The 24475-nt window shown below is 49.0% G+C and overlaps 1 protein-coding gene across 1 annotated transcript in view; it reads left to right on the top strand.

Moving 5' to 3' along the window:
• The window catches only part of ADCY9 (adenylate cyclase 9), a 28008-nt gene extending 7431 nt beyond the window's left edge, over positions 1-20577 (top strand). The window contains exons 7-12 of the mRNA XM_049635392.1: positions 992-1094; positions 2023-2231; positions 6286-6445; positions 7583-7731; positions 11046-11087; positions 16129-20577. Of these exons, the coding sequence (XP_049491349.1) occupies positions 992-1094; positions 2023-2231; positions 6286-6445; positions 7583-7731; positions 11046-11087; positions 16129-17317 (1852 nt within the window). The 3' untranslated portion in view covers positions 17318-20577. The remainder of the gene's footprint in view (positions 1-991; positions 1095-2022; positions 2232-6285; positions 6446-7582; positions 7732-11045; positions 11088-16128) is intronic.
• The last annotated feature ends 3898 nt before the right edge of the window (positions 20578-24475 follow it).

Genomic DNA, 24475 nt, shown 5'->3' with positions numbered 1-24475 from the left:
ATAGCCGCTGTGTTGATTTTCCTCTGTCTACACTTCCTGAGTGGAAAGGATGACGAGGGTCAACATTTGGGGATGGAATTTTCTCTCTTCTGAGTGTATGAGTATAGTGAGGTCCTGAGCACCTGTCACAGAAGGAGAGAGTCCACTGTGCTTCAGGGACAGGAGGGAGCGTGCCTATGTGAACCCCACTGTGTGTCAGGCACATGGGAGGGACTGTATCTGTTTTATCTGATTTAATTGCAGAAGTTATTGTCTGAGGGAAAGAGACTACACTCCCTGGTTGTATTTGCCTTCTGAAAACATGTCAACACTCTGTTAAATTTATAGTAATTTTCTGCAGAATAAAAAGGATTTTAGTATTTGCTAGCAACCCACAAAAGAATGAGAATCACATAAAGCAGGTTTGATTTCTCTGCTATTAAAATCCTTGAGTGTTATTTTTCAGGTTTCACACGCAATCTGCACATGTGACAATAGCACCCCAGTTACACTAACTCTGTAAACAGTTTTGTGATAACAGCCTGTCTGCTGTGACAGCGGTACTGACTGTCAGAGCTCTGAATGGCAGGACAGCAGCTCCGAGTGATGTTTTCATCAGAAGCCTTGGAATCAGCCTAAGTCTTCTCAGCACAGGATGTCTGCCTCTCCAGAAGCAGTTGTTTTCTAGCACAATAGAGCTGCCTTCTTCCTCAAACACTGAGAGATGTTTCCAGAAGCAGGGTTCTCACGATGTATGCTGTAATGACAGTGGGCAGCCATTGTTTTTTTGGAGAGTAAACACAACATGTGTTTTAGAAATACAAAGCACTTTCCAGACTTGTGTGTGTCCTAAGGGAGTGGTCCGGCGGGGTCTATCACATAGTGACCCTCAGACAATGTTTTTGTGACATGCTTGGGGAACGGTGTTGGGGCAGCAAATTGCGGTCTTCTGATACAGTCAGCACAATGACTGTGCGCAGTGTTGATCAAATGGATTTTTCGTTTCTTCTAGCCTGATGAAGGATTATTTTTTCAAGCCACCCATCAATCAGTTCAGCTTGAACTTCCTGGATCAGGAGCTAGAGCGATCCTATCGGACCAGCTATCAAGAAGAGGTGCATTTCCCCTCATACTTCTATGAAAGAAATTTATTGTTTGTGCTGGACAGTTTGCTATCAGCTTTGTGCTTTGGCAGACTTTTTTTTTTTTTTTTTTCGCCTTGAGTGACAGGACACCGAAGGCTACTCCTGATTTCTCACAGTCTATAAGCCCCAAGCTGCGTCTGCATGTGAATTTATCCACACAGGGAAAACAACCCCGATCTTTCTGTGCTCCATCATTTAGCATCGCAGGCATGTCTTTTCTGGGCCCCCTGCTCATTGCTGGCTGGCATTTGCCTCATTTTCTCCTTCCTTCCCTGGGACTCCCTAACACTACATGCATGTCACTTTGTTATGTTTACCACAGCACCCTGTCGTTTCAGATCCTGTCTGTCCCCACCATTAGGTTGTGAGCTCCCAGCGACCGCACAGGGCCAGGCCCCGAGCAGGCTCTTGACTGAAGGCATGAGCATCTTACTATCTGTTGATGTGCCCATGCTTTCATCTGCTGCAGCTTCAGTCCCTGCCTCTTACTGCTGACATGAAGCCAGCTGTCACACACCCTGAACCTGGGACCCAGCATTCAGTGGAAGCTTCCAGAAAATGGCTTCTGTTACACGGCTTCACAGACACAGAGTCGTTGCCTTTGCCAGTCCATAACCCACCTTTCAGGCTCATTATGTAACGTGCTTGTGAGAACTTACTGGTTTGTAATTGCTTGCTGTGTGACCTGGGGCAAGTTTCTTAACTGCTCTGTGCCTTAGTGTCCTCGTTAAAAGCGACAGTAGAGATGGCCTGCCTTAAAGAACTTACACTTGTATTCGGTCCAGGGTGGGCAAGTACTCAACAAACGTTGGCTTTGTCTTTCATCTAAATCCTACTCTGTGGCCATCTGCCGCAGCTCTGGTTCACGCCTCCCGCCTCCCCTCCTTCCCGCACACAGGTTATAAAGAATTCTCCCGTGAAGACTTTTGCCAGCGCCACCTTCAGCTCCCTCCTGGATGTGTTTCTGTCGACGACAGTGTTTCTGATTCTGTCCATCACCTGCTTCCTGAAGTACGGGGCTGCCTCCATGCCTCCCCCGCCCGCCGCCCTGGCTGTCTTCGGTGCCGCCCTGCTGCTGGAGGTGCTGTCCCTCGTGGTCTCCGTCAGGTAAAGGCCCACCTGCAGGGCTCTTTCCGGCCTTTAGCCTGTAGCTCCCTCTGCTGGCTCCATAGTTGATGGCTGCGCAGTTGGCTTGAGGCTGCGCTGACCCGCCTCCTGCCAGAGGCCCCTGCAAGCTCTCCTGCTGGGGGACTGGTCCTGTCCCCTCCCCTCCTCCAGCCCCACTGCACAGCATCCTCTCCGCAGACCGCGGCCCTCAGCAGAGGTGAGCATCTTCCTTACCAGAGGGGGTCCATGTCCTCTCCAGCCCCACAGCTGCCAGCCAGCCCCTGAGTCTCCCAGCTCAGAGACTTAAAGAGAGCAAGTGGAAAGACAGGGAATTAGAAAGGGAAGAGAAACAGGACAGAAGCGTCCGGGGCTCACGTAGTGGGTGGCCACTGGCAAATCAATGGGTGCCTCTTCTAGATGTGAGAGCAAAACTTCCAAGATGTTAGTAGGAATCATAGGCTTCCATCTCCACCAGCTTGGGTCAGGCAGTGCTTTCTTAGGACACGGAAAGCACGAGTGGCCAGAGGAAGAAGACATAAGTTAGGCCTCATCAAAATTTAAAGCCTCTGTGTTCCAGAGAACACCTGTCATTTCTCGGGTCTGAGTGAAAGGAGCCTGCAGGCGGGAGAGTATTTGCCAACCGCAGCTGTGGTGAGGGTCTGCCATCTAGAATGTAAGCTCAGTAATGAAAAGACAAGCAACCCATTTAGAAATGGATAGAAGGTCTGAATGGATAGCAGGGACCCCTCAGGGAAGGTAGGCCCTCAAGACCCATATGGATAGAAGGTCTGAATGGATAGCAGGGACCCCTCAGGGAAGGTAGGCCCTCAAGACCCATTCAGCCCGATGTTGGGGTTCAGCCCAGCACCTGGGGACGCTCACAGCCGCTCTGCATATTTCCGACTAGATGCAAATGCACAGGGTACTCTGTTCACACGCACGCCCTCTGCTCTCCCCCGTCTGCCTCCTGGGCACCGAGACCGTGTCCTCTGTCCAGTCCTGTCAGTCTCACCTGGCGGTCCCTCTGCTAATTGCCCCCAGAAGCTGCATGTAAAACAGAAACGGGGAGAAGGGCCCTGACCTCGAGTGTCTGCTCTGCTTCCCCAACACCCCAGGACAGGAAACGGCAGCCTCAGGCCTAGCCCTGAGCCTTCTGAACACTAGGCCCCTGCCGCTCCGCTTTGGAGTATATGGTCTGGATCGCTCTCCCCATCCCCATGCTCACCGTCCCCTTATTCCCCCACACCGGCCTCTACCCCTGGGGCTCTCTGCTGAGGGCCTTCTCTGGCTGCCGGAGGCCTCACACTTGACCTTCGTGTCTCCTCCAGGTTGAGGTAACTGCAGGGTGCATCTGCGCTCTCCACCCAGATTCCCCACCAGGACTGAGCCTCGCTGCGCAGAGCCAGTGATTCCTCCCTACGGGCCCCTGCAGGGCGGCTCTGCACCCCTTACTGAGCTGCCTGGGAACTACTCCCAGATCAGCTCTGCTTCTGGGATCCCAAACCAAGGCATCTTCAGGCCCCTGGTTTGTCTTTTCCTTTTTAATCACGTACTAGAAATTCACCCGTGTAAGTGTACAATTTAGTGATTCCTGGTAAACCTACAGAGTTGTGCAAATATCACCAGATAACTTTAGAACATTTCTGCCACCCCAAAGAAAACCTGGTATCCACCTGCAGTGAGTCTCCTCGCGCTCCCTGCCCTGGGCCCAGGTTTTTGTGTGACACAGGTCCTGGCAGTTAGAGAAGGCTCCTGCTTGCTCAGAGGCCAGCATTATCTCCATGCCTTTTTAAAAAGCCCTTGTCACGATCTCGCGGTCCGTGAGTTCGAGCCCCACGTCAGGCTCTGGGCTGATGGCTCGGAGCCTGGAGCCTGTTTCCGATTCTGTGTCTCCCTCTCTCTCTGCCCCTCCCCCGTTCATGCTCGGTCTCTCTCTGTCCCAAAAATAAATAAAAAATGTTGAAAAAAAATAAAAAAAAATAAATAAAAAGCCCTTTACACCACCGTTCCCTGTTCCACTGGAGCTAGTTCTATAGGGTCTGGGCTAACCTGGAGACTGCCAAGGGCTGTAGGCCACAAAGATGCCAGGCCTGGCTGCACCCCAGTGGGTTCTGGGCCTGGCACACCCACATGCTCTGCAAGCACCTTCAAATGAGGTGGCCACTCCTCCTGAATGACCACTGGTGTGACCTTAAAAGTCCACTTCGCCCGTATCATCAAAGCTTGGGAGGGGTCCGGAACTTGATGGAGCTCCTCTCGCCATGCAGAGGGCATTTTTAGGATCCCAGGTCAACAGGAGCCCCGTGCTGCAGAATATGTGGGTGCCCCAGGGAGGCTGGTTCTGCAGCTTCTCTGGTGGCTGGCCTAACCCTCCTCCAGAAGCCTTCCTGCATCGCAGTCACAGCCCATCCTTGCACTCCCTTCATTTTGTGCTGAGCCCAGGCGGGCATGAGCACAGTGGGTCTCATCCTCAGAGCTCTGCCATCCTGGGGACCTTCATGAAGGGCCTGTCGGTCCTGCCTTCTCCCTCTTGGAACTTGGCTCCCTCTGCCTCCTCATGGGGCTTATGTATTCTGCCTTTGAGCATATTTGTGGTTAGTCTTGGAAATATTCCCAGGACTCCATTATCCATTTGAGTGTCAGGAGGCCAGACCCATCCAGGCCCTAAAAGGGTCAGACAGGGCCTGTCTGGCTCCATGTGGGAAATGGCCAAGATTTGCGGTTTCCTGGTGGAGGTCAAGCGTACGTGCCTGTGGCTGCTGCGCTGAGGTGTCCGTGACAGAAGGTACGGGCACCTGGCTGTGTGGCAGAGGTCCTGGAGGGGAACTTTTGGTGTCAAAGCTGAGCAACAGTGCCTGCACCACCACCACCCCCCCCTCAGAGGTGAGGATAGTGGGTCTGTCCCTTCTCCTCCTCGCTAGGGCCAGGCTTCAGAGAGAGGGTCTATGTGTGTGGGTCTCCCTCCCAAGCTGAACCCCGGTGGCCCTCCTCCATCTCCCCCTGCTGGCATCCAGGTACTGGCCCCTCACCCCAAACCGTTCTTCCTCTAGAACAGTGGTTCTACGCCCCACATACTTGCTCTCCTTTCTTTATGAAGATTCTTTTTGTGATGTCCACATCACCATCCTGAAATACAGCCTACCCACCCATACACACAGTTTCAGAAGGGCCCGTGAAATGCCCTCACTCTGACACGAAGGAGGAAAGTCAAGAAAGCCATTAAAAATAAAATACATCAAGTACATAGTGCTTCACCTTGTATTTGCCAGGGCGGCACCACCGGGGAGGTCATAACAGAGTCATCAGCTGTGTCCTCAGGTGCGCGATCGCCACAAAGGGACCCCCTAGAGGTGTGCGGGTTTGGTGGCATGGTGCTGTGAGCTGGGTTGCAGCCTCTGACCTGATTTCTGAACTGCTGAGTGAGCCTTGCTGAGGCCCCAAACAAAGCCAAGGGCACTTCACACAGTAGTCCATTCCTGGAAGATAACTGCGATAGTACCACCCAGAAACCACTTTCTGTTAAAAAACGAGATATAACTAGGCTCTAGGCTGAGGTCAGCAGCAGCAGGTTTTTCACCTCTGTGGGTGTCCAGGGGGCAGGTGGCCATTGTGCAGAACGCAGGGTAGAGCCTCCCCTCCCTGGCTCCTGCGCACTAGATGCCAGCAGTACCCCTCAGTCCCCGTGGCAACCAGAAAGGCCCTGCCAAATCCCCAAACACCTCCAAAGCGCCCAGCCCCCGGACCCCTACCCTGGCAGGCTGGGACAGCAGGTGGGGCCTGTTCATGTTCCCGTGCCTGGTTCTTCCATGCTCCTTTGAGACCCACAGAAGCTTATGCTTGGCTTTCTACAAACACGTGTTATCAGGAGGCAACAAATGACCTTCGAATAAGGTCTGATGAGCTGAGCAAGTCGAGTTCCCTTGGTATCTTCCAGAGGTGAGGGGCCAGGGCTCTGCGGCCCCCACACCCACGGCAGCAGCCTGTGGGTCTCCTGCCTTCATCTTCCCCGGCAGGCTGATCCTGCCCGCAGACACCCCTTTTCTCCTTGTCCCAGGATGGTGTTTTTCCTGGAGGATGTGATGGCTTGTACCAAGCGCCTGCTGGAGCGGATAGCCGGCTGGCTCCCGCGCCATTTCATTGGGGCCATCCTGGTGTCACTCCCTGCTCTCGCCGTCTATTCACATGTCACCTCTGAATTTGACACCGACATACACGTAAGTAAAGGCCTGGTGCCTGTTTCTGGGCTCTTTCGCACAATTTCGTGTTTTGTTTTTTTTTGTTTTGTTTTTTTTTTTTAAATAAGTCTGATGACTTGGGACAGCAGTTTAAATATAGGCCTCTAAAGAGGGACAAACTCTTTGTCACCACCTTGTGCTTGTCTTCTGAAAAGACTTGCCTGAAGCAGTCAGGGAGGTGAGCACGTGGCCTGTCACTGAGCACAGTCAACAGGGCTGGGTACGCGGCTGCCCTGCCCGGTTGACATGTGCCCTCTCCAACCTCACCTGCTCTTTGCCGAGCTCCAGATGAGCTGTTTGCTTACATGTTTCACCAAGCAGCATCAGCCCCACGTTTCCAGACAAGTACAAGATAGTGCTCGTCTGTAGGACCAGCACAGCTGTGTGACTGGCCCCTGGATCGGCTGCTGTTGATCAGGGAGGAGCTTCCTGGTTAGACCCCAGAAGGAGTGAATTAATGCCCTTGTGGAAGGTCATGTTTTTGTTTTTTTTTTTTAATTTTTTTTTTAACGTTTATTTATTTTTGAGACAGAGAGACAGAGCATGAACGGGGGAGGGTCAGAGAGAGGGAGACACAGAATCTGAAACAGGCTCCAGGCTCTGAGCTGTCCGCACAGAGCCCGATGCGGGGCTCGAACTCACGGACCGCGAGATCATGACCTGAGCCGAAGTCGGCCGCCCAACCGACTGAGCCACCCAGGCGCCCCTGGAAGGTCATGTTTTTGGTGAAAGCCAATGTGACCTGAGCTGGGTGGGCTGACTGCATTTGATACCCCAAATTACATTTCTGCTGGCACCTAGCGGGATGCCTGAAGGAAGGCTTCTTAAAGGTAACCACTTAAACGGCGGTGGTTTTCAGACTGGTGGCCTGCCTTCCCTTTCCTCTGGCGTGACTCATGCCGTTCCCACACATCTGGAGAACTTTGGTGCTAGTGCAGACTTGCAGCCTAAAGCTCTGGGCAATTAACGTGACAGAGTGCCATCCGTCCCTGAAACTGCCAGACATTAAGCGATTTTTATTTTGAAAGAAAGATAAGTGAGTGAATCCTTTGATGGCAGAACGGGAGTGAGGCCAAGGTGGGGCGGGTCACTGACCACGCTGGCCCCTTGTTACAGTTCACCGTGTTCGCGGGCTCCGCCATCCTGACCGCTGTCGTGCACTACTGTAACTTCTGCCAGCTCAGCTCCTGGATGAGGTCCTCCTTAGCCACAGTCGTCGGGGCTGGGCCGCTGCTCCTGCTCTACGTCTCCCTTTGCCCGGACAGGTACGTCCACCACCACGGTCTGAGTCCGGCACCCTCGCCGGCTGGGACCCCTTTCCCGACCTCACCTGTGTCTTTCACGTCTGAGGCGATGCCTTCTCCCTCTGCTCTAACAGGTACTATCACAGCACGACAGCTCTCACCATACACGACATACCCCAAGACTAATATGCAAAAGAAAGAAAAGATCATTTTTGGCAATGTAGTACGTATTTGCATATAGACATGCTTGGGTGACTACCCCTGCCCTAGAGGACAGAATGCATTAAGCTTGTGCTTGAACTTCCTTACACTGGAGAAGTGGGACCAGAGGCTGTTGCATACGAGCCCATCAAGAAAGTGAAGGAATCAAGGAATAGGTAGACCAAGAATGCAAAGAGGAAGCCGGTTCCGACTTTGTTTGAGTAGGGGTAATGTACCCAGACAGACTGCAGGCTGCTGAAGGAGAGGGAGTGAGGGGGTATGGTGCTGTTGCCGGCGACCTGGGCCTTATTTATAAATATTGACTCCCTGTCGTGACACACATCATGACATGAAACAGAGTATTGACCAGTCACTGGAAATATATCTTTTGTCTTGAAATCCTCCCACATTTGAAGAATACTTTTCATTCCCACGTATTCAAATGGCCTTCAAAACCCTATCACTGGTAGGCTCCAAGAAATAGATTGGACGGTGTGGGAAAAGAAAGAGGAACCGTGTGGAAGACCCCAAGGGACGGGACCAGTTCTTGCCGTTATGCTATGAAAAATTAACAAGTAGAAATATAGAGGATGGCAGTGATTTGTGCTGTATTTAAAACATTCTATGTTAATGAAATCCAGTAAGATCCCTGTCTTTATTTTGTCCTACTAACCAAATAATGTTTGATTCTTAGTGTGTTAAAAACAAGTCTCCTGTTGATCACTGCGCATTTGCAACTGGTTTTGTGGCTATTAGCCTTTTTCAGCTAGCTGTGTAGTTGGAAAAACAGTGTTACCTTAGATAGCAGAATGCTCACAGTGATTAACTTAGAAATTTCTGGATAATGTCCTTAAGCCATTAAGCATTAAACTTCTCCTAAATATTGGACTTTTTTTGGTAACTGCGTATAAAAACATTTTACTGTTAGCACATATTAAAGAACCACTGTTTTATAATTACAGTGGGTTTAGGCCAGTAGGATATCTCAAAGTTATACAGGGCGTTCCTTCATTGTGCTTTGCAGGACATCTAACATTCCTGGTTCCTCAAATTACTGGGACAACCAGAGGGAGCCCCAACAGTTTAGAAATGCCCCTAGGAATGGCATTATTGTTGCTGAGAACCATTGCTGTAATAAGTTCAGAAGTAGACAATGATCTAGTTTGTTGCAATAGCAGATGAAACCGCCATCGTGTACCTGTGGACTTGACCAGACCAGTGGTTGGTAACGGACAGAGTAAGCACCCTTCTCCTCAGTTTATTTCACAGAATAATGACGACATGAAAGACGCTCAAGTTCTCTGCAAATTAAGATCAAAAGGGAATTTTAAGTAAAGCTGTCCTTCAGCATCTGAAAGGAAACCTTAATAAATAGTTAAATTACTTTAAGCAGAGCACAGTGTACATTTTCCTTTCTGAAGATATGGCCATCTGGAATCAGGGTCATTATAAAACTCTCTCCCAAGAGCATGGGATTCGTCATGCCTTTTAACCTTTTAAGAGAACCACCACAGATCCCCCATCAGCCGTTCACAATGTCCTTCAGTCACTGGTGCCGGGCTTTTCCACTGGGACCAGAGTGATCAGGGACTACTTCCATCACCTTTGTCCAGAGTTCAAAGAGCAGATGTTGGGGTGCGGCTGGCATCCTGAGTCTCCCCTGCACCCGGTAGTCCTCCCTACTTGCAAAATCCTTTGAGCCCATCGACCCTGTCGGCCCCACTGAGCCTTGCAGGGTCACAGGGTAGAAAGCTGCCGGAGTGATGAACAAGCCCCCTGTGTAGGGGAGGGGACTTCCAAGAACCGCTCCAGCCTTGGGGGGGGTTGCAGATGTGAAAGAAGGGCTGTGCACACGTGGAAAACCAGGGTCACCGCCATGTCTGGGCAAGGAGAGGAGAGGACATTCAACTCAGAGCAGTGTCTCTGCTGTCGCTCTTTCTCTACTTCTCTGTGACATCATCTAACACCTCCTGTGATGGTGAAAGTCGCTCTGAGCTGTCCCCTGGCCTCTGCTGCCCAGGGGAGCTGCTGGCAGAGGCTGTGTAAGGTCCCCCTTCATGGTGAGCAGAGCACGTGGATCTAGAGGACCAGGAAATGTGGGGGCACTAGGCTGATTTGCTGGCCTGGGGGGAAGCTGGGTGCAACAGGACCCTAGAAGAGGCTATGAGGGTTGTGGAGAGGATCCTGCAGGTCATGGGTCCTGCTCCGACACCGAGAGGGAGTTCTTTATAGTCTGTGGTTTCTGTGCCCCAAACTGGGACTTGATTGCTTTGGGACCACCAGCTTCTCAGGTAGCCAGCGTCTCCTGAATTCCTCTCTAACAGATTTTTTTTTTTTTTTTTTTTTTTTAGTTTATTTATTTTGAGAGAGACAGAGCACAATCAGGGGGAGGGGCAGAGAGAATGAGAGACACCATCCCAAGCAGGCTTCACATCATCAGCACAGAGCCTGATCCAGGGCTTGAACTCATGAACTGTGAGATCATGACCTGAGCCAAGATCCGAAGTCAGATGCTTAACTGACTGAGCAACCCAGGCGCCCCTCCTGAGCTCCTTTCTAAATCGGTCCTTTGTGAACAGGCATTGCTGTTCATCGTGACTGGTGTCTAGCCTTTGGGAACCCGTAGATGAGTCCTAACAGTCACATGAACGCCTTGGAGACTCCTTGTTAGATGTCACTCTTTGGTGACGGTGCATCTGTTCCACACCTTACATGAAGGCCTATTAGCTATGTCACTGACTTTGCCTGTTGTGATTTTTTTTTTAATTTTTAAATATGTATTTATTTTTGAGAGAGAGAGAGAGAGAGAGAGAGCGTGCGCGCGCGCGAGCACATGAGCGGGGGAGGTGCAGAGAGAGAGGTAGACACAGAATCTGAAGCAGGCTCCAGGCTCTGAGCTGTCAGCACAGAAATCAGACGCTTAACCGACTGAGCCAGCCAGGTGCCCCGTGCCTGTTGTGATTTTTAGTTAAAACCCAGCATCAAATTATAATAAAGAATTAACTATACTTAGTTATCTAACTTGGTCTCCATATTTGAAAAAGGAAAATTGTTTATTTAAACTCTTCTCAGATCACTTTATGTAATGCCTTCTTTGCTTTTTATAATAATATTTTTCTGCATTTTAATTTCAGTTCCGTAGTAATTTCACACCTGGATGTGGGACAGAATTTCAGGTAAGCTGTTAACATCATGCTTGTATCTGAACAAACGAGAGTAACTTCCTAAAAAGCAGTTGTATCTTGAAGAAAAAGAACCATATGTAATTCTTAAAAGAATAAGTGGAAAGTATGTACTTGTTGAAATAACAGATCATAGTTACAGTATCTTACTGGAAAAAACGAAATGATTGTTAAGAACATACTAGATTTGGCTCAGTTTTACATAAGATTTCAGCATGTTAGGAGGGAAATCTGTGAAGTCTAGGACAGTACTTATTTTAATTCCCTAAAATATTTTGAAATTGCTAACTAGAAATTTGAAATAATAAATGTTAGACCCTTGTTTTACTATAGACATCAAAGTAAGATCTAAATAAACTGAAGAGTTAGAAATAAGCATTAAATTATATAAGACTATATAAAAGTCTAGAAAAAATAACATTAGTTTGCAGGCCTCTAAAACAGATAACTTTCCAGTCTTACAAATAATAAATAAAGCCGCACACGCACAAAAATAAAAGGCTGACTGACACACCAATGGGGTGTGGGCACACAGATAGCTGTGGGCCGTCACCTAAAGAGCTGGTTAGGGCCTGCATAAATAAAGGACAAAAAAAAAAACCAAAAAAATTCACGGGGGGGAAATGTAGGTAGAGGCCAAATAGGTTACTCCTGAAGTCATCGGACGTTTAAATAACTACACACCTCCTTTTGGTCTTTTAAATTGGACGTTCACAAAGTTACAGTGTGCATACCCAGTGTGGGTGGAGGTGTGGTGCGTTCCTACCCTGCCACTGTTTATTTTGTTAAGCTACCAGGCACTTAAAATACATGGCTTATTTAATTCTCACAGTAGCCTGACACATCAGGCGGCTTTGTCCCCATTTTCCAGATGAGGACGCTGAAGCTGAGAGAAGTTAAGGAGCCTGTCTGTGGTCACACAGCTAGTCATTGGAAGTGTGTGAACCCTGGCGTCCCACACTAGTGGGCCCCCCTCTTTCTGACATGCCTCATCACTCCTCAGAATGGTACATAGTTCTGGAAAGTAATTTGGCGATCCGTCTACAAAAGTGTTTATAGCCTTTGACGTAATAATTCTATTTTTGTTTATCCGCTGAGGAGACAATCCAGAACTTCAGTTGCCAATAAAAAGAAATGAGTTATGATACATGTTCTCAAATATTGCCACTGTTAAGATGCACCAATAAGAAAAACACTTATGTGGAATTGGAAATATCCTGTCAGTATTTCATTATACATATGAAAAAAATGTAAGATATGCAATAGTTATGATCTGGTAATGAGTGATGAATGATTTTTTTTGTTTTTACAATTAAAATATTCAATCTCTGTGGACCTATGGACACTGGGAAGGAGATTTAAAGTATGGAACAAAGGCCCAGTGCACATGTGTTTCTGTTACCATCACGACTATAGTATTTAGTTGGAAACAAAACACTTAGCACCTTTTTTTAAGTAAACTTTTTATTGATGAATATATAACATGTGCACTGAAAAGTACCCAGATCATAAGAATACAGCTCATTGACTTTTCATAAGTGAGCACACCCACTAAACTGCCGCTCGGACCAAGAAATGAAACATTCCCAGTGCCCAGAAGTACCCCCGTGCCACCGCTCAGTCACTCCCCCAACCTCCCATCTCTAGGCATAGATTTTAAATGGCACCGAATACACCAGAATGTTAACAAGATCCCATGTTAAGCTGGTTAGGACCATGAGTGATTTTTTTTTTTTTTTTTTTTTTTTTTTTCTCCGTTTTTCTTGACGTTTTAACCCCTTTTCTCTGTGATCATGGATATACTGCATTTTTCTCAACTTCCAATTATGACTTAATGTCCCACCGTTAAGTCATAGATTGACTCTTGCATTGAGTCACGTAGAATTCCTCTTTTTGGAACTGACCTTTGCTGTTCGAATGTAGGAATAAGACCACCATCTTGGCTCCTTCTGTGGCGGAATGAGAAATACTGGTTATGGATGGGAAGTAATTCTTTCACCTACCCGTCACACATCTCTTCTGCTGCACATCAGCCCCTTGGGCACTAAATGTAGATCTGTGGATTGGGGCTCTCCTTTCAAACAAAGGAGAAAGCACATGTCACAGTCTGGTGCCCTTCTCCCTCATGCTGGCCTACGTTCCAGTCTTCCCCTCCTCTGTGCAGAGGGACTGGCCTGTGCCCCTCTCCGGAGTCAGGCCACACTGCTGGCTTTGGCCACAGCACAGTGAGAAAAGCATCGAGAGCAATAGCCTGCTTGAGGAGACCCGGACACATCACCCATGTCTGCCCCAGGGCTACAAAGCCCGACTGGACTGTGAAGATGGTGGTGAGCCTCGGTGACATGTGCTTATAAAGGGGACTGTTCCTTAATGTCACCACTTTGGAGAAACAGAAAGAAAGGTTCCCTCCTCACCCACCGAGATGGGCCCACACAAGAGAAGGCCTTCTGCCTCCTGGGGCAGATTCTCTCCCTATTCTCAAGCCCGTTAGAGGGCTTGCAAGGCTGAACACAAATCTGTTTCGGTCATTTCAGTTAATTGTTCAGTACTTGAGATTCATAATCTGTGTTGCCATTTGATTAAATGACCATTGGAAGAATAAGTAAGTGTGGTGTGTCTTACCACAGAGGCCATTTTTGGTTGCCGGCTCACAGGGAACTTACGGCAGGGATCCCCAAAACCACCCCCAGAACCAGCAATTTGCTAGGAGGATTTAGGACTCAGCACATAGTTGTACTGTGATTATTACAATGAAAGGACACAAAGCAAAATCAGCAGAGAGAAAAGGTACATGAGATAGAGTCCAGAGGATACTAAGTGCCAGCTTTCAAGAGTGCTGTCCCTACCGCATAGTCTGGGACGTTCTTAATTCCTCCAGCAATGAGCTGTGACACAACAGGTAAAATGTTGTCCACCAGGGAAGCCCATCAGAGACTCTGTACCCAGGGTTTCTATTAGAGGCTAGTCAGATAGGCATCTCTGCCTGGCATCAATCAAAACTCCGGACTCTCGGAAGGAAGGCAGGTCCTCAGCATAAACCACCTTGTTTGCGCAAGCAGTGTAGACGCGGTGAGCCCCTTTTATCAAGGGGGGCAGGAACCTCCCCAAATCCGAGATCCTGATGCCAGCCTAGGGCAGTGCTGCCAGTAGGCCTTTCTGTGGCTAGCAGCCTCAGGCCTGCTCTGTTAACTCCTTTTGCATAGAACCTGAGGCCAGGAGGGACTTAGCAATACTCCAGCCCATCTTCAGTTTACATGTGAGGAGATTGAGAGCTAGAAATCTTGCCCAGGGTTCCAGAACTCCGCAGTAGTCAGCTGGGACAGAGTCTGGGGATTCTTATTCCAAGGTCAGGGCTTCTGTGACTGTGTTTCATGGAGGACCATTGTGGCCAGATTGGTCAATTTCGTTATTTTTTATAATATCCTTAAGTCACAGGTAACAGTAAAACTTCTTAAACATTCTGATTACACGATTGAGTTTTCTGTGCCATGGAGCTATCTAAACTGAGGACCTATCCATTTTATATAGAATCATATTTATAGTGACTCAGCCCATTGCTACATAAGATCTAGAAGCCCACTCTGTGTGCTGTAGAAGCACATGAGAGCCCAGAATTGACATGAACAGAGCACTCACAGCTCTGTAAACAAACAGAAGACAGACAAGGAAATGCCATGCTCATTAACAGTGATTGCCTCTGCGTGGTCCATGATGGCCAAATCTTTTCTTTCTGCATTTTCCCCTACATTTGTTCTCATGAGTATGTAGTACTTTTAAATGGAAAAGCTGTATCTAAAAAAGGAACTTGCAAAGAGACCGTGCTCCTGGCACTAATCTTCAGTCACACCTGTTGCTGGTCAGCACCGTCCAACTGCAGAACAGGCCCCCACCCCCCGAGAGCCCCCCGCCTCGAGAGCACGCTGTCATCAGAGGGAACAGAAATGAGAAAGGCAATTGGAAAATTTCTGCTGGAATTGTAAATGTGCAGTAGTTGAAGTGACTCCGTGGTTCCGGCTCCAGTAGTTTGTCCCACAGACAGACTCCCTCCTGTGCGCAGGAGCGTCCCTGCGGTGTTCGCCAGTAGTAAGCGGTGGACGCAGCCCCAAAGGCCCAGGGTTGGGGTCTGGTTGTTACAGTACATCCATGTATTAGAATTTCTTGCAACCACAAGAAAATCAATACTTCTCTGAAGGAAAGACATTTGTTTTTTACCACTATTTATGCTGAGTTTCTCACAATGTGCTACTCTTGAAAGTATACATACTATTTTTTAAAATGTTAACATTGTCTTAAATGACTTTGGCAAAATAGAACTAACCCAGAAAGGGCTAATGGTACGTTGGTGGACTTTTATACGGGTAGACAGTAGAGAACTTACCAAAATCCTTTGTAAAAGTACACATCTTTCAGAACTAACATTAGATGAGAAATCTGAAAAGGGAGTGCGTCAGAGAATGTTAAATTTCTTGGGTATGATGATGGTAGTGTGGTTACGTTGGGAGATGTCCTTATTCTTAGAAGATAGGGACTGAAGTATTCAGGATCCAAGTGTCACGATGTCTGCAGTTTACATTCAGAATGTTCAGCGGGAGAGGCGTGTGTGCATGAGTGTGTGTTGAGAGGGAAAGAGAAAAGCAGGGAAACATCAGCAATTGTTGAATCCAGGAGAGGAGTGTATGAATGTTTTAAGTAGCCTCTTAACTTTCCTGTAAGGTTGAGAATTTTCAAAATAGAAAGTTGGGGGTAAAGAAAAGATGTTAAAAGTCCAGGAGCTGAAGGCTCCTGAAGAACCACAGTCACCAAGTGCTTACTCAGAAGCCAGTGACAAAGGTCAGCCTTTATTTCTGCACCGCTCCAGCCAGCCAGCTAAACGGGAGCGGGGCGCTTGGCGGCTGCGTGCTGTCGATGCCCCAGAATTTGGTGCCGAGTGCTAGTTAGCTGGGCTGTTTCAGAACCCACAAGTCCTGAGCAGCAACCTCTCCCTTAAAAGGTGCATTTAAGAAGGTACATCGGTTCTCTTCTCTTTACTCTCCAGTTCCAAGGGGAATCCGTGCAACAGTTCCTTGCCGCGTGACGGCAGAGCAGCCAGCCTGATTGGCCAGGAGGGGGTTCTTGTCTTCTTTCTCCTGCTCTTGTTGGTCTGGTTCCTGAATCGAGAATTCGAGGTCAGCTACCGCCTGCACTACCACGGGGATGTGGAGGCGGACCTCCACCGCACCAAGATCCAGAGCATGAGGGACCAAGCTGACTGGCTGCTGAGAAACATCATCCCCTACCACGTGGCTGAGCAGCTGAAGGTCTCCCAGACCTACTCCAAGAACCACGACAGCGGGGGCGTCATCTTTGCCAGCATCGTCAACTTCAGCGAGTTCTACGAGGAGAACTACGAGGGGGGCAAGGAGTGCTACCGCGTCCTCAACGAGCTCATAGGGGACTTCGACGAGCTCCTGAGCAGGCCGGGCTACGGCAGCATCGAGAAGATCAAGACCATCGGAGCCACGTACATGGCTGCGTCAGGGCTGAACGGCGCGCAGTGCCGGGACGGCAGCCACCCGCAGGAGCACCTGCAGGTCCTGTTTGAGTTCGCCAAGGAGATGATGCGCGTGGTGGACGACTTCAACAGCAACATGCTGTGGTTCAACTTCAAGCTCAGGGTGGGCTTCAACCACGGGCCGCTCACGGCGGGGGTCATCGGCACCACCAAGCTGCTCTATGACATCTGGGGTGACACCGTCAACATCGCCAGCAGGATGGACAGCACGGGGGTGGAGTGCCGGATCCAGGTGAGCGAGGAGAGCTACCGCATCCTGAGCAAGATGGGCTATGACTTCGACTACCGAGGGACGGTGAACGTCAAGGGCAAGGGCCAGATGAAGACCTACCTGTACCCAAAGTGCACGGACAGCGGGGCCGTGCCGCAGCACCAGCTGTCCATCTCCCCGGACATCCGAGTCCAGGTGGACGGCAGCATCGGGCGGTCTCCCACGGACGAGATCGCCAACCTGGTGCCTTCTGTCCAGAGTGCGGACAAGACGCCTCCGGGTTCCGAAAACAACGTGCAGGCCAGGGATGCTCACCTGTCCTCTAAGAGGCCCTGGAAGGAGCCTGTCAAAGCCGAAGAAAGGTGTCGATTTGGCAAAGCCATAGAGAAAAGCGACTGTGAAGACGCGGACGCTGAAGAAGCCAGCGAGCTCACCAGGCTCAACGTTTCTGAGAGCGTGTGACGCAGCGCCCGTCGCTGCCGCGGTGCTCTGCTCCTTGAAACCCAGTCACGTTTGTACTTGCCTGTTGTGCGTCCCGAGCACCACAGCCTCTGTCCCTGGACGTGGTGTCACGTGGTCGTGGCAGCCCTGACGTCTGTGCGGACCACAGCTATTCAGGGGTCGTTTCCATCCGTCTCGTTCCTTTTCTTCCCCGGAGCCCTATCCCCTGGGTGTGACCGTCCAGCAGCGTGGAGAACAAGTGCCTTCGGGGGCTGGCCGCGGCGTCTAGTCTGGGGACAGAGACCGCCGGTGGAGATCATGGCATTGGGTATTGCTGGACTTTTTAAACAGAAGCTGTGGTTAAGATAGCGTTCTTACTGCTTTTCCTCACAAGACACTTTGGGTTTTTGTTTTGTCGTCGTTTGTGTTTTTGTTTTGTTTTGTTTTGTTTTTGCTAATACAATGTTTTTGCGGTTTATTTTTTTCTGTGTACGTAATAGTGTTTCCCAGTGCCCTGATCTTTCTATGTAAACATGTACACGCACACACACTTTCATTTATGAATCTGAGATCAAGTGCCAGTAACTCACTGTGAGGGGCGGTGGGGGGGCGTGGGGTGCGAGCAACCGCCAGCCTGGACAGCCCGCGCCCTCCCCACCTGCGCCTTCCAGAGCTCCTGGGCCCTCGGGGCTGAGGGGGCGCCGCTTCCCAGCCAGGTGGGGTTAGGGCTTCTTCCACGTGCAGGCCCAAATTCCAGATGCTAACCAGGGATGCGCTCGTGAACCCAGGCCTCAGGTATTTAAGAGCCGTGTTTCATTCTGCCCTGGAAACCAAGGGGTCTTCCAGCTGGGAGCGAAGGGGTTTGTCTGAAGCCGAGTCCTCTGAGAGGGAAACTCGAAATAAACGTCTGAGGGTTGCATTTATTTATTTATTTATTTATCAGGAAGTGCGTGTTTCGGGGGAGGGGCTGCCAGGTCATTGTGGTGAAGGGAGATAGGCTGGGTGGGGGAAAGGGGGGCTGCAAGCACGCAGCAGGGTGAGAAGATGCCCACTAGTGCTTTGGCCGCTTTGGGCCACGTCCCCACACAGGGGCTGAGCAGGACCTGGACGGACGTGGCCAGAGCACTCTGGGCCAGAGATGTTCCCAGCCACGGTTTTCAGCCTAACTAACGCAGCCGCTTCTGCCCTGCGAGCTGCAGATCGGTGCCCATGGGGCCTTCCTGCCGCAGGGGTCGAGTCGGAGCCCTGCTCTGTATGAGGCAGGAGGCCTGGGCAGAGCACAAGGGTGGGCAGGCAGTGCCGGCAGGGGCTTGGCTCCCACACAGCCCAGAAGTTTCTCATCCTTTCCCGTTCTTGGCTTGCGCTGGGCCTCTGTGCGGCAGGATTGAACCTAGTGAGTGAATCTGAAACCCCTTTAGGTGGAGTTCTTACACTCTGCGTAGAGACAGAATCGTCCACGTGCAGATGAGGTGTTAAACCAGGGCAAGTGTAGAAAACCTAAGGAAAATCACTTCTGGGCCCTTTGTTGCTAATCCTGCCCGTGATGACGTTTTGCCGTGTTGAGTCTGGAGCGGACGTGGTGTTGAACTCAGGCTAGAGTTGCCTTGTCGTGGTCATTTTCCAGGTGACACTGGCATACAGTTCACAGGATGATTTGAGGACTAGCTCCTTCTCTGTTGAAGGTCTTTACCGGCATGCCCTGTGCATTTTCTTTTCGCTGCTAAAATCTCTGTGTAACTGTCACATCTACATCAGGTCCCGTTATCAACCCCGCCCCCCAAATTCATACGCAATCTGCCATTTCCGGTATCAGGAAATACTGATTCTGATCGGCCAGCTCTCCTTGGGGACATGCATGGGTCCCAGCAGTATGGCCACAGCCAGGGTCTCGATGTCCAAGCGAGTCAGGAGCGCTCTCCGTAACCAAGATCTTCCTTCAGGTTTTACTGTCAGTTTGTTGGTCTTCCGATGCCGGAGAAAGGATGGTGTGACAATACCTCTTGCTTCTAAAGAATGTATTCTTACAAGATCCTGCAGAATTTTTATTTTTATTTTTGTTTTAAAACACTACCCGATGCTGTCCTTGCCCATAGGGAAGGTGGGTGTTAGGGGCTTCTATCAGTGTTAAGGAGTGTATCTGAGTGTGGTCCTCTCCCTTTGCCTTCTTTCTCCAGGCTCCGTAGCTCTGGCAGCAGCTAAGGGGCTGGGCAGTTGCTGACTCGTCAGCTGTGTCTCTGCTGTTCCGCTCAGAGCACGCCCTACAAGGTTCATCTCTGCACATGCGTCCTCCCCAGCACATTCTCTTATTCCTTCCCCTGCTGCAAGGATGTTTGTGATTCCTGACCCTGGGAAGCTGCAGACGGCAGGGAGAGGGTCTTAACATCTGGCGATCTGGTCCAGCAGTGTGCAAATCGGAGCCTTTGATGGATGGCTCTCCCAGAGTTTTAAAATTGTCTTTAAAAAAAACACCCTGAGCCTTCCTAAATAACCAGTACAGATGTTCTCTCTGGGCCACTAGGCGACATGGGTCCTTCCCAGTTCCTTGCCCTGAAGCATACCTCAACGCAGGACCACAGAATCTCTGCAGCGGGAATGCCATGCGCCCAGCTCTGTTGGCGTTGAACAAATAGTCACTGAAGACGGGTCCCTAAGAAGCAGTTCAAGCGCTACCAGCACGATGGATGTATTCTTCACAGTGGCAATACCTCTTACGAACTTAGGTCAGGAAGCAATACTTCAGAACTGAATGTGTGTAAATAGTTGCTTTGAGTTGCAACTGCTGTTTTCTTCTTGGCCCCAAGTCAGATCGAATTATACATACATACATATATATATGTGTATATATATATATATATATATATATATATATATATATATATAAACAAGCACACACACAATTTTATCCAGTGCAAACAAACGTAGAGCATCAGTTATGAAGCCCTTAAGTAGCTTGAAGAGTCACACAGATTATGCAACACCTGCACATTTGCACTTGACACTGAGAGCCAGAGGGCCGCGTGCTTCCCGCTACGTGGACTGTAATAATTTGTAGTTTCCAAAGATCTGTCTGCGTTTGCATTTCTAGATTTTTGAGATAAGCATTTTTTGGTTGATTGTTTCAGAAAATCACATCATGCCTAGAACCTAAAGTTAAATTAGCAAGAACCAACTGTTTGCATTTTCCATCGTTCCTTCACTCTGCTCTTTTTAAATTGTTAATTCTAATTATTTGAAAATGCATCCACTGAAGAAATGGATATTAAAATATTCTAAAATCTAAATCCTTGATGCCTGGTATTTCCTCATTGAAAAGATAGACGTGTAGCACTTCAGAAATTGGGGCACTCCTGGTTTCCTGCAATTTGTGGCTGAACTAAGAAGATCTGCTTTTCTTTCACATGACTCGGAAAGCAAGGCAACTAAAAAAAAAAAAAAAAACCTATTTATGTATGTGGTTTCTTTTTTTTTAATGGACGTATTTGCTACAGTTAACTTAGGTTGAAAAACATTTATTTTTACATGGAACTTAAAAAAGGATAAAAAGCAGGTTGCAGTGCAAGTTTCGCTAGCAGCTATCCCTGTTGTATTAGGCCCTCTCAACAGTTTCTCCTGCAAACTGTGAAGAGAAGGAATTGGCTGAGAAAATGAAGTAGGTTTTCTGAAAAAATGTGCCCACATAGCCTCTCCTTGCAGAGTTCCGGGGTGTCCGTATCAAGGGAAGTCACAAACCCATTTCAGAATCAGTTTAAAGTCACAGAGCCTCTCCTCAAGACACGTACATGCCCTTGGTACGTATCTCGGGGGTTCACAACACCTCCTCTGGAGCCAGACTGTGGATCTGCTCAGGTGTAGAGGCTTTTCCCCTAAAAAAGTTTTTCCTGGTGAGTGCAGTATTTATGAACACCTTCAGAGCACAGGATCCTCTTGTAGGCTCTGTGAAGGGAAGTGAAGATGCGGCCCCCCAGTCCCTGCTCATTGCTTCACAGGGATCAAGCTTCTAGTTGGTTCTCTGCTAGAACCTGGTGCCAGTGAGGGCACTATTCGTTGACGCGGGCGTCCTTTCCTCCTGAGCCATGGGGACCTTTCAGAAGGTTAGGCAGTGATGGTCTGTGCTGCACTGAAGGTCTTGTGGGAACATGGGTCTCTTTTCTAGAAAAGGCACCCTGGGGGTCTTGGGAAGACTTCTCAGTGAAGAAACATGGCCCTGAATTTTTGCAGTAGGACTTAGCCTTTGTGGCTGCTCTTCTCCAGTGTGGGGGACCTCCTTGTGGCACCTGGAATGGATCCCGAGTGCCAGGAAAAGGAAGCTAACTGGGGAAGAGATAAGAAAGAGGAAGCGATTAAGAAAAGCACACAGTTGCACAGCGTCTATGTGTAGATTAAAAATCCCCCCAAGTGTCTATTTTTATACAGTTCCTTTATAAAAATTGTTGTGTTTTTTTTTTTTTTTAATTACATGACTCCAAAGAGTTGTCACTGTAAACTAGACTAATGTAAGCTTGGGGAATTCTGTTCCTGCTGGGCCCGGACACCGGAAGGAGAAGTGAATTAAGCTGTCATGTATCGAGCAAGCCGAGTGCCTCCTTAAGTCTCAGTCACGGAAAGCAGTGATCTTAACCTTTCTTGGCTCACAAAGCCTTTGATAATTTGATGACAGTTGTGGCTCTTTTCTCCAGCAAACAAACAAACAAGCAAACACAGAAAACACACGCATACACACACACACAAACAAACCCTCTTAGTGTTGCGTACAATTTCCGGAGTCCCTAGATCCAAATAAAGTACCCGCGATCTGCAGTAACTAGAGGGATGATTTTTTATTAGAACTCTCTGCAGGTGAGGTTTCCAAGCATTTCCGGACGCCATTGGAAATTTGGTTCGCCACGTCAGTGCTGCTTGTTTGTACGTGGATTCCCAAGCAAATGACATGTTAGTGTTTGATGCCTGAGTTATTTGATTATATTCAAAGAGCCACTCAAAGAACTTTACAGTTTTACAAAGTCAGATTCTTCCCAACAGATAAGGAACATTCAGCCAGTAACTACTGAGTACCTACTATGCGCCCAGTAATTGCAGACCTCCCTTTATGTGGGTTGTTGACGTTGCCACAAGGCTTGAGAATATTTGAGCAGCCACTGTGGTTACAGACTCTGCTTTTCCCATTGCTTTCCCGCTACAAATTTGAGGACAGCTGGAGGGATCTGGGTTTGCGTAGCGACATCTTCTCCTTACTGACGTTTTTAAACAGTGGCTTCTCAGTGTCCTCTGTAGCCCATGAGATGATCTTTGTGTTCATGGTCTTAAGGAGTATTCAGTCTCCCAAGAGAGAGCGACAGACAGAGAAGTGTTCAGAGAAACCGCTGCACCCGTATCGGGTCGGTCCCTCACGGAGGGGTGAGGCCACTCCACATGCAACCCATAAAATCATATGCTCTATTTTTAAAACCGTCGTCTCCAGATGGCAGTTGGGGCCCCAGCACAAGGGTGTCAGAACAAGGCGCTGGCTTGGACTGATTGGGCTGGTGGGAGCCTTTCAGGAACACCGCCACCCAGTAAAGTGTCTCCCTGCCCTCTCCAGGAGGAGGGGGTCCAGATGTCTCTGACCTTCTCGTGTCTGCCCTGTGCCCTGTCGAGAAGTGGGCCGAGGCAGCTGGCAATCTTGTAAACGAATTGCTCTTCTAAACGTCTTCCTCTGACTTTCTTGATCTTCTCAGCAAATAAAATTCTTGCCACGTAGATTGGGAGGGCAATGGATGGCGTCAGAAAGGAGGAATTGTTTGGACTTGTCCGTGTGATCCCAGGAAAAGGAAGTGCTGAACACCTGCACACTTGCAGCAGCCCCTTGTGACATCCCTGTGCCCAGGGCCGACCTCACAGCTCGCTGCGCCCGTCCTTGGGAAGACCTCCACTCACATTCTCCCTGGCTTCCAGCCTCTCAGCTCTCCAGAACTGGCTGCTGGGGAGACCTCCTCCCACCGAAGACCAGCCAGCCCCAGCTCAGGGACAGCCATTTCTCTCCAAGGACACACGTGCCTCCATTCATTCCACTGCCGCCCCAGCCCCTTGCACCGGTAGTGTTAACCTCCCAAGTAAGGTTTCGTTTCATGCCATCCTCACTGTCTGACTTCGGGAATATGGACAAACCTGCAATGACACGGTGAGCAGCCAGTTTATTGACTTAAAGAAAAGAACCCTTTCGCTGCTAAATTCAGTTCTCACGTATGCAAACATGCCCCTCCACATAAAGCAGTTTCCCCTTACAGCTTTATACCAAGGAACTCAAGACACAGGGAACCCCTTTTGTCTTCACGACGCCTCGCCAAAGGAGGTAGGCAGAGAGCTTTTTTCCCTCTGCGACAGATTGAGAGCTGAGCGTAGCTGAGTGGCTTCCCCCCCGGTTCAGCTGGTGGCTGCCCCTCGTTCCCAGCCACACAGCCAGAACACAGAGCATGCTGCCAAATCCAAATAACTAGATGTCTGGACCTCCGCCTCCCTTTGCCGGGAAAGAGCAAAGAATCCAGGTAGTGGAGTGCGTCATCACGCATTTAAATGGTGAAATCAGACAGCAGGTCAGCAAGTGACCGACAAGGTAGAATACGTCTTCTCTCCTCTCCCTCTCCCCTTCTTTTTGTGAGACTGGATGCATGACTTAAATGTAGGATGTTTATTAGCTGGCATATGCTTAAAATGGAGTTTAAAATTATTCCAATGTGCATATACTAACCAAGACTCTCATCAGAAATGAGGCAAAGTTTGCAACATGTCAGTGCCTTCAGCAAGATCAGCATAAAGCGCAGGTTGTTATGTTGCTGTCCTATACTTCCTGCCAACAGAACAAATAGATTGCATACTTTTAACATAAAATCAGGGTTTTTTCCCCCTCTAACTGTTGATTACACAATAAATTCTTTATTATATATACTGTTAGGTCATTTTTGAAACACCTGTATCAGATATCTGCATACCTCTGGTATTTCAGGGAAGTATTAGAGGGGAAGAGAAATAAGTACAACTTGGCTATGTAACTTGAAGTAACATAGAATGTCATTTGCATTGTCCACCAATGTGGGGCTTTTGGGTAAAAAATGGACTTTGTTGACTAGTCACAAAGGACTGAGGAAGCCAGTAGTTTACCTTTTAGCGGCCAGTCATGTAGCATGGTGGATTGGTGGAGCTTTT

Source organism: Panthera uncia, chromosome E1 (assembly GCF_023721935.1).
Source record: "Panthera uncia isolate 11264 chromosome E1, Puncia_PCG_1.0, whole genome shotgun sequence".
NCBI lineage: Eukaryota > Metazoa > Chordata > Mammalia > Carnivora > Felidae > Panthera > Panthera uncia.
Note: the sequence above shows the minus strand (reverse complement) of the source record. Positions and strands in the feature narration are given on the sequence as shown.